The sequence below is a fragment of the Pediculus humanus genome, genomic scaffold (assembly GCF_000006295.1).
Source record: "Pediculus humanus corporis 1103172108249 genomic scaffold, whole genome shotgun sequence".
NCBI classification, from domain to species: Eukaryota; Metazoa; Arthropoda; class Insecta; order Psocodea; family Pediculidae; genus Pediculus; species Pediculus humanus.
In genome coordinates this window covers 141,643-151,347 of record NW_002987818.1, presented here as the reverse complement: position 1 = coordinate 151,347, position 9,705 = coordinate 141,643, and the positions used below count along the sequence as shown (strand labels likewise).

The 9,705-nt window shown below is 24.1% G+C and overlaps 3 protein-coding genes across 3 annotated transcripts in view; all 3 read left to right on the top strand.

Annotated features, from left to right (window-relative positions):
* The window catches only part of Phum_PHUM467190 (uncharacterized protein), a gene marked incomplete at both ends in the record, with an annotated part of 2,369 nt that extends 1,934 nt beyond the window's left edge, over window positions 1-435 (top strand). Inside the window, one exon of the mRNA XM_002430166.1 lies at window positions 54-435. Within this exon, the coding sequence (XP_002430211.1) occupies window positions 54-435 (382 nt within the window). The remainder of the gene's footprint in view (window positions 1-53) is intronic.
* Window positions 436-2,017: 1,582 nt separating this feature from the next.
* Phum_PHUM467180 (uncharacterized protein) lies at window positions 2,018-3,268 on the top strand (the record flags this gene model as incomplete). The annotated part of the gene is made up of 4 exons (XM_002430165.1): window positions 2,018-2,068; window positions 2,172-2,438; window positions 2,727-2,959; window positions 3,052-3,268. The coding sequence occupies 4 exons, from the start codon at window positions 2,018-2,020 to the stop codon at window positions 3,266-3,268; spliced, it is 768 nt and encodes a 255-aa protein (XP_002430210.1).
* Window positions 3,269-8,133: 4,865 nt separating this feature from the next.
* The window catches only part of Phum_PHUM467160 (Integrin alpha-PS2 precursor, putative), a gene marked incomplete at both ends in the record, with an annotated part of 16,769 nt that continues 15,197 nt past the window's right edge, over window positions 8,134-9,705 (top strand). The window contains 2 exons of the mRNA XM_002430164.1: window positions 8,134-8,336; window positions 9,017-9,138. Of these exons, the coding sequence (XP_002430209.1) occupies window positions 8,134-8,336; window positions 9,017-9,138 (325 nt within the window). The remainder of the gene's footprint in view (window positions 8,337-9,016; window positions 9,139-9,705) is intronic.

The window sequence follows — 9,705 nt, the reverse complement described above, 5'->3', positions numbered from 1 at the left end:
AATAACGTGAGACCAATAAAACTTCCACACGACGATCACGGTCACGATTTTAGGGCCCAATATGGGAACACGGCTGCCGTGTTTGGATTACAAAGAACCGCAATTGATTCACCGGGACAATACGTTTTAAGAGGGAGCATATATTCATTGAGCTACGAAACGATTCCCGAAACCATAAATGCATGTCTCACGTCATACAGGGATCAGGATTTTAATTCTTCGACAATGTTTTGCACTTTTGCCAACGGGTCTTGGTCTTGGGGTTGTTTAGGATCACCGTCGGTCATGCAAGACAAATTAGATAGATTATTTCAAGTTGGAGTAGTTATAAAAACTACGGTTACAGATGATGAATCTTATCATTTTCATATAAGAATAGCTCCATTTGTTCACTGGATCAGAGCACACAGTCTTTTGAGTTTGGAACATCAATAATAATGAATCCGTACATTTTTTTTATATTATTATTTATTTATTTAATAAGTGTAACTTTATTTTATAACTTTATAGCGCTTTATTTTTCGATAATAGATTTATTTTTATTTTTAATTTTACTTATTTAAATAAAGATAATTTGTTTTTTTTTTTTCAGAAACATAAATTTTTCACTTTCAGATGTGATTTTAAAATTTGACATTATGTTACCGGTATCTTTTTAAATATAATTATGAGAGTGATGTAATTTGATTTCTGGGGGGGAGGGGACTTTGTGTCGGTAAATTTATATAATTACATTAAATAACAAATAAAAAAAATTTTAAAGAGTGAGAATTTATCAGGCACGCATTCAAGTGAAACATAAAATTACGATTGATGAGAAAGGGTAGAACAATTATTATTCAAACTATTAGTGAAGGAAACTCAATAAAAAAATTATTAATGGACGTATTAATTCTTATTTAATATACTTAAAAAACTTTGAACAAATTTTTAATAATGGCTTGAAGCGATTAAAAAAAAAAAGAAAAGAAAAGAATTTCTTTATATTGCATTAAAGTTTAAATTTAATTCGTGGCCAACCCAAGTTAAAGAAAAAAATATATATTTATTAGAAAAGATGGTGTCAAATAATTTTATTTTTTATATTAAAATAACAAAATAAATTTAAAAATTATTCGTATAAAATTCCTTTTTTATTGCCGCCCATGAAAATTTTTTTTTTTTTTTTCAAGAGTAAATTTATTTAATTGTGGTCAGCCTTCGTTAATTTTCGTTTTTTAATTTTTTTTATTTAAAAAAAAAAAAAAAACTGGATTTTAATGTCTTTTCGATAAAATATTTATGAATTAATGATGGCTTGTGTGAATTTAAAAAAAAAAAAAAATTTTTTTAGGTTTTTTTTTTTACTATAAAAACTAGTTTTTACTGATAAGAGAAAATTTTATAAGTTTTATATCGAAAATTTTAAGCAAAAAAAAGAAATTTTCAAATTTGAATTTTTTTTATTATCTACCTTTATAAATTAATAAATTTATTCATTTGACGTTTTTTTTTTTAATTTCGGAAAAAAATCAAAAATATAATTGTTTTGTTTAAAAAAAATTTTCATGGTTTTTACTAAACATTTATTTTAACCGCATTTTGTATTTAGACATTATCGGCTATAGATGGCAGCCTCGGGCTTTTTTTTTGTTTACTTACTCTATGGAAGTCAAGGTTTAATTTTTAATGTTATTGTGTTGAATGTAATTACATTTCATTTATGCCGAGTTTAATAAAAATTAATCATGAATCCAATATTAACATAATTATTTGTTGAACTCTTTGTGATTTTTATCTTAGATTATCTTAAATTTTCAAGCCATACTTTAAATTACAACAATTTTACATTGTTGATTTGAGAGGCTTGCTCTTTTATTTTTATATTTTTGAATAAAATAAATTCATTTTCCTTAATTTATAATATTTTAAATATATATATATATATATCAGGAACTGTGTTTTTTTTTACATAATCTTTTACTAGCCGACATTTGCGTTGTATGTTGGAAAAGTTTTTTTTTTAAGTAATAGTAAAATGTCGAATAAAATAGAAGTTAAAGTTCAAGGAACACCACGCACGGAATTGGTAAACTCCTTTTTTTTATAAATTTATAACTACAATAATTTTTTGTTAGTCTTTAAAAAACTAAAAATATTATTCTTTTCAATTGATACTTTCTTATTTTCAGATTGATACTGCAGTTAATTTTTTACAAAATCCAAATGTTCAAAAATCATCAACTTTTCAAAAAGAAGCCTTTTTAAGGAAAAAAGGATTAACAACAGAAGAAATTAAAATAGCATTTGAAAAAAGTGTAAATCTTGTACCTTTGTCATTAGTAAATTATGACCAAAATGTTGCTAAAAAAGGCTTTTGGTTTCAAAAAATAAAAGATGTCATTTCTACAGCAACTTTGGTGGTTGGAGCATCTTACACTTTATATTATTTATATAAGGTAAGTTACATTTTTTAAAAAAATTTAATTCTTTACAAGTAATATTATAAGTTTTAAATTTTTGAAAACCTCAATAATTCGATTATCAAATTTGTCCTCAATTAAATTTATTATTAAAACATATGAAGTTAATTTGAAAGAAAAAATTGAAAAAGAATTGTTATTTTCATTTTTTTTTTGCTTCTTAAATGTTGTACATGTTAATAGATAATTTTATTTATTACAAAATTTTACAGAGCTTTTACATTATAACTGTTCTTGTTAAAAATTATTTATATTTACTTTCAGAAATTTATAAAACCCGTATTTCCTGTAGAATGGAATATTTCAAAGAAACAAGATAGAAATGGTAGTACAAAGAAACCTTTAGAAAAAGCAATCACTGAATTAAAAGAAGATATTCAGAGGATACAAGCAGAACTTGAACAAATAGTTGCATCACAAAGAGAGCAAAATAATTATAAATTAATGAGTGAATTAAAATCAGACATAACCACTGTCAAGGGAATTTTATTAAGCAGGTAAAATCTTATAAGTATTTTCTTTTTATTTATTTTAAATTTGAATTTGTTCCATTGTTTTTTTAATGAAAACTAAAATTTTTTCATTTCAGGCATCAATATTCTTCAGTAAGTCTGTCTGGTCCAGCAATTCCAAATTGGCAATTAACAGGAGAATCGACAAAACACAGCAAAGAAGGTTTAGAAAATGAAGATAACGAGCATAACAGTGGATCGAGTGAAACAGAAATTGTAGTAAATACAAATAGTAATGGAGGGAGTCAAGGAAGTGATAGTTCACTTGAAATGATTAAAGAAGTTGATAATTGAATAGTATGATTGATAATTTTTATTAATTCAAGTTGAAAAGGCTTGTGAAAATAATTGACAATTTTTAAGATCAAAAAATATTAAAAAAATAAAAAAGTTTTGACTGATTTTCTTTCTTAGTGCAAATTAAAAATGGTGAATTATAATTTGAAATTTACATTCGTAGTAACAGCATGAAGTCTTTATGGTTTAATGTCATTTCTTAATATTGAAGAAAAACATGAAGGCAAAAATTTTCATTTTTTTAAAGAACGCCTGTGCTAATAACTAATTAAAATAACTTCAAATTTACTAAATGTGAGTTTTGATACCTACTTTAAAATTTTTTTTATTTAAAAAATTATGAGCACACCATTTGCATCTTCATTTAAAATTTAGGATTCATTGAGTTATGTAGTAATATTTTGGGTAAAGTTTATAATGAAGACTTTTAAATTACAATTCTTCGACATAATACTTTTGAATGTACAGTAGTATGGATTTTGTAAGAGGCTTTTAGTTTGTTTTTCAAAGGTAAATTAAAACGGTTACCAGAACATCATGATATTTGTAAAAAAAAAAAAAAAAAAAAAAGCTTGATTTCAAATTGTAAATTAAATTTAATATAATTTGCATAATTTATTGTTGGGTCAGAAAAAAAATTTGCTCTCATATTTTCATATATGCTAATTATCATATGTATTTTTTGATTTTTATTGTTTTTGTTTTTGAGACTTGCATAAATTGTCAATTGTTTAAATAAATGAGACAGTAAGGAAATTGTAAAATTGGTTTTAGTAAAATAAATTTTTAAAAAAAACACCTCTTGAAAATATGATTTTTGTTACATTTTAATAAAATAAATTGTTTTTCTTTTATGGTTTGTAATACTTTTTTTTTAAATGCATGCATCTGCAATTTTAACACTTTGTAAAAAAAAAAAGTATTAAATTACATCCAACAGACAATAACTATTTATTTATTTTTCATATAAAAAAAAAAAAATGTGTCATAATAATTTAAATGCAATATCAATATTTATATAGTAACTGTAAAAAGTAAAGCAAGACATATTTGAGAAATAAAAATTTTGATTGATTGCATTCATTTTAAAAAAATGTATAATTATTTCAGTAAATATTAGGAAAATTTAATAATAATAATAATAATAATGTACGATTAACCTCATTAAATATTAACTTTTTATTCAAATATATCGATCGTGTCTCTTCAATTCCATAAATATTTGATTTAACAATAAATTGACAATTTTTTGGTATATAAGTAGTTGTCAAAACAAAATGAAAAATTTTAATAAAAAAAAAAGGAGATGAAGGATAATAATAATAATAATAATGAAAGAAATAATTTGTATGTATTTAATATTTGCATCGTATATTATAAAAGGTTTTTCATCGAGCGAAAAAATGGAAAGAAATTTATTAATTTTTAATGAAGGAAGTCGATTTTTTGTAAGTAAAAATTTGAATTTAAATTATTTATATGTATTCGTTTTATTTCGTCGCAACGGTTTTTTTTAAAAAAAATATATATATATATATTTGAAAAAAAAAAAAAATGTATTATTTTAGTTGAGTTTAGATGTTAGAGATCATATATTTAGTTATTCAAATTTTTTTGCTCAAGCTACTGGATTTAAAATTTCATGGAATTTACCAGAAAAAGTTCGAATGACACGAAGATCAACAACAAATATAATATATAATAAGTTTGTTATTAATTATTATTTTAATTTTTAAAAAAAATTACATAAATTTTTATTATTAATATTTATAATTTTTTTTTTGTAGGTTAAATTCAAGCGAAGAAAAATGGAAAAATCGTAATAAAAAAAATTTTTTAATTTCACTTATTAAATTATTTTTACTCGGAGGGTAAGTGTAAAATTAAAACTTTTCTAGAAATTTCTCATTCCTATTTACTTGTAGATCGTAATTTTTTTTTTTTTTTTTTATAGGAAAAATAAATTTTTAAATGATTTTGAATGTGAAAAAATGGATTGGAATAATTTTAAAAATAATTGTTCTTCTTATTTTTTATTTTAACTTTTAAATAAATTTATTTTTGTTTAAATTTATTAACACACACACACACGCGCGAAGAAAACGTTTTTTTTTTTTATTAACGTAAATAAAATAAATCATTAAATATTTAATTAATCAATCAATAGACACATAATAAATTTTATATTTTGTTTAAAAAAAAAAAAAGGTTAAAATTTTAATGGTATTATAAGACACGTGACCGCATACGTCATCAAATGTCAAATAAAGTAATTTTGCCGCTTTAAAATGGAGATTCACTATGAAAAAAAAATTTTTTTTTTTTTTTTTGTGTGTCATTTATAAAAAGAATAGTTAATTTAAAAAATAAAAAAACTCTTAACGACGATCCTATTATTAATATAAAATGAAAAAAAAAAAAAAAAAAACATGTGTTTGTTTTATTGTTACTTTTGAACAACAACGACAACAACAACAATTGATAAGGCGTTTGTTAGACATTTATTTTAAAATTCAAACGGCAAACAATCCGTGAACGAAAAATTTAATTTTTTTTTTTTACGGGAGTAGAAACGGGAGAGGGGCGGGGGCGTGGGCGTGTCCGTCCGTCCGTCCATCCATCCATCCGTGCGTGGGTGCGTGTGTGCGTATCTTTGGATTATGTTGTCTGCGAGAAAGACAGAGAATGAGCGAATGAGTGAGAAATAAAGATGGAGGAGGATAGAGTGAGTGAGAGAAGGAGGAGGAGGGGCGAGGGGAGTGGGGAGGAAGAAGAGAGAGAGAGAGAGAGAGAGAAAATTAAAAACTCCGCGTAGGTTTTGGCCTGAGTTGCTCTTTTAGTTTCTCGGTCGAATCGATGTCGTTTGTTCGTTATTTGAGTTTTTTTTTGTTTTATTTTTAGTATCAAATTACGTTTTTTTTTTTTTTTTTTTTTTTTTTTAGTGCGCTTCGAAAAATAAATTTTAAAGTAAGTTTTTTTTCTTTTTTATAAAAAATAATAATAATATTTCGTCGCGGTATTGTTACGTCAAACAAAAAAAAAAAGAAAAATTTACGTGAGATTTTTAATTGTGTGAAAAAGTTTTTTCTTTCTTTCTTTTATTTTTATAATTAAATTAATTTTTAATTAGTGTAAATTTTTTTTTCTTTTTATTATATATTAAATTGTATATGAATGTTGATTAGCGTAGTCGGTCGAGTTTAATAATTATTTCATTAATAATAATAATAATAATAATAATAATAAGAAAACTTTTTGTGGTTAACCTAATTTAATTATTAATATAACAAACCTTAAAGAATTAAATATAAATAAATAAAATATTATTTAAAAAAAAATCATTTATAAACCTTGAATAATAATAATAATAAAACAAGGTTTGAGTGCTAATTTTTTTTCTGTTACGCGTAGCGTTAAAATCTAGTCGTGATGTCAGATCGAGCTAATTTTAGCCATGTTGGCCAATTTCTCGGTTTAGTCAAATTTTTTTTTTTTTTTTCTCTTGGATTTCATTGTTGTTATAAATTGATTGAGAGAGAGAGAGAGAGAGAGAGAGAAAACTTTAACGACTTTCATCGAATTCAAATAAATAAGAAAATTTTAATTATTATTATTATTATTATTAATAATAACGAGAACGTTTTTCTTTTTTTTTTTTTTGTTATTAATTTATTGATTTTATTATTATTATTATTATTATTATTTATTTATATATATAATATTCGTATTGAAAATTTGATAATACTACGTGAAATAATAATAATAATAATAAAACAAGTTAATAGACGCGATCTCGCGCGCGCGCGCTCGCGCTCTTACGCACACACGCACGTACACACACACATACACACGCACGTGCATAAAAATTTCACTGATTATTCAGGCTGTGTCAAGGCTTTTACGTAATGTGAACCTTCTGTGAAAAACAAAAAATTATTATTATTATTATTAATGCCGTCATCTTCGTTAACATGTAATAAAAAAAAAAAAACCGTTTAGTTTTCAAATCTCTCTCAAAAGAATACTAATAATAATAATAATAATTAATGAATTTGTTGGATGTTAATAATAATAATAATAATTCAAGGGATATTGTTTATGGAATTTACGCGTTCGAATAAATCCCTATCAATATGAATGTTGAGAATAAATAAATTTTTAAAAATGGAAGGAAGACATTTTCTTACTTGCAAATGACATTTTGTGTTCCGCGGGGGGGGGAGGGGGAGGAGGGAGGGGAAGGGATATAATAATGTCGTCTCGTAGATTTCGAAACTTTTTCTTTTTTTGAGAGAGAGAGAGAGAGAGATTTCTCAGAAACAAACGTTTTGGATTCTAGGGTGACTTTTTTTTTTTTTTTTTTTAAATAAAACTAACATTGGGTGAACATGTGAAGGAAGTTTTGTTTTTAAATATAATATTTTTGTCAACCCAAAAAAAAATTATTTTCTTCCCTTTTTTGAGAGAGAGAGAGAGAGAGAAAGAGAATTCTCATCCTAAAATGAATGAAAATTTTTCCTTTCACATTTGACTTGTAAAACAAACACTTAAATACTTACTTTTATTATTATTATTATTATGAATAAATGTAAAATGATATGTCAAATCTATCTTACTTTAATTACAAAAAAAAAATTTATTCATTTTTAAAGTGAATCGAATAATTAATTATTTATTTATTTTTTTCAGGTTCTTCTTAAAATAAATCAAAACAACAAAAAAAAAAAAAACCTTTAAAATGGTAATTGGATATTTTTTAACGAAACCACCATTTTTTTCTTTTTTTTTCAATTTAAATAATTGTTAAGTTTTAGTAAATTAACAATTAAAAAAAAAAAAAAAAAATTTTTTTTATACACAAAATGGAAATAAATAAAAATAAATTAAAGTGGGGTAGTAGTGGTGGTGGTAGTGGTAGTGGAGGGATATTATTAGTTTTGTTGGGTTTAGGGAATTTTAGGGAGGGTTTCAAAATAGATACCCATAATTTTTTAAAACCCAGGGGAACCCCCGGAAGCATGTTTGGATTCAGGGTAGCCGAACCCAAAGAAAGGGGAAAAAATTGGTAAGCAAAAATATTTTTTTTTTTTTAAATTCATTCTTTGGTAAAAAAAAAAAAAAAAAAAAAAAAAAACACAAACAGAATCTATTAACCTAAATAATTATTTTTTATTAGAATTACACCCACACATAAAAAAAAAAAAAAAAAAGATTATTCAGCAAAACATAAATAAATATTGAGTAATTATTTATTTATTTTGGGATAACAACAAATTTTTTTTTTTTTTTTTCATCGTCTCTTTTATACGCCATTTTTTTTTTTTTTTTACTCGTTTTATACTTGAAAAAAATAAAAAAAAAATTTAAAACAATCGAATTATTTTATTAAATTAATCGTTTTTAACCGAAAAAACAAGTCGATTGAAAAAAGTTGATTGTATTGAATGTATATAATTTGCGTGGTTCGCAGTTTTTTTTTATTTATGAAATACCCACCACCTACATATTTGGATGTGAGATTCTGCTAAAAAAAAAAGTAGAGGCAGAAAGTTTTCCTTATTTGCCAATGTAAGAATGCATAAGCCAAATTACTCATTCGTAAGACAAGGTCGACGTCGTCGTCGTCGTCGTTTTTCTCTTTTAAATCATTCAATTAAAGTTTTTTTTTTTTTTAAGCCTCGTATTTTAGTATTGGTTTACTTTGGCATAATTTGTTTTCATTTGTTTTTTTTTTTTTTTTTTTAGGGTTTTAATTGGAGCTCCAGAAGCACAAACGAGGCAACCTGGAGTCACTAAAGGAGGAGCCGTGTTCAGGTGTGAAGTTGATAGGGATGAAACATGCGAAGAAATTTTATTCGATAGCACAGGTAACGTATAATAATTTTTTTAATTAAAATAAAATCTTTATATCACACTCGTTTTCATTAATATATATATATAAATAAAAATTGTTGATTCTTGTTGATGAACAACGTTTCTATCGTCATCCCTAAAAATAATTATTTATGTTTTTTTTTTTTTGTCAGAGTTTCTGTTAAAAATATAATAAGTCAGGGTGTTAAATCTTCCATTCGTCACAATTCTATGATTTTCTCTTTTTATTATTTTCGATCTAAATATATTTTATTGGCGGTCTAAAAAAAAAAAAACTCTTAACAGTTTGATTAAAATGTTTTATCGCGACCTTATAGATATCGTTATACATCTGGTTATTATTTCTTAATGTCATCATAATCGAATAAAAAATAAAAATAAAAAAAAGTTTTTTTCGAAGACATTGTGAGCTTTAAATTTGTTTTTTTGTAGGAAAAAAAGAGTAAAATGGTTTTCTTTTTTTGTTGTCATAATGTAATTTTATGTTGTTTTCTATTTGCATAATAATTACAACGAGAAAAATTCCAATAGGAAAAAAAAAACACTCGCTGTGTGGCTAT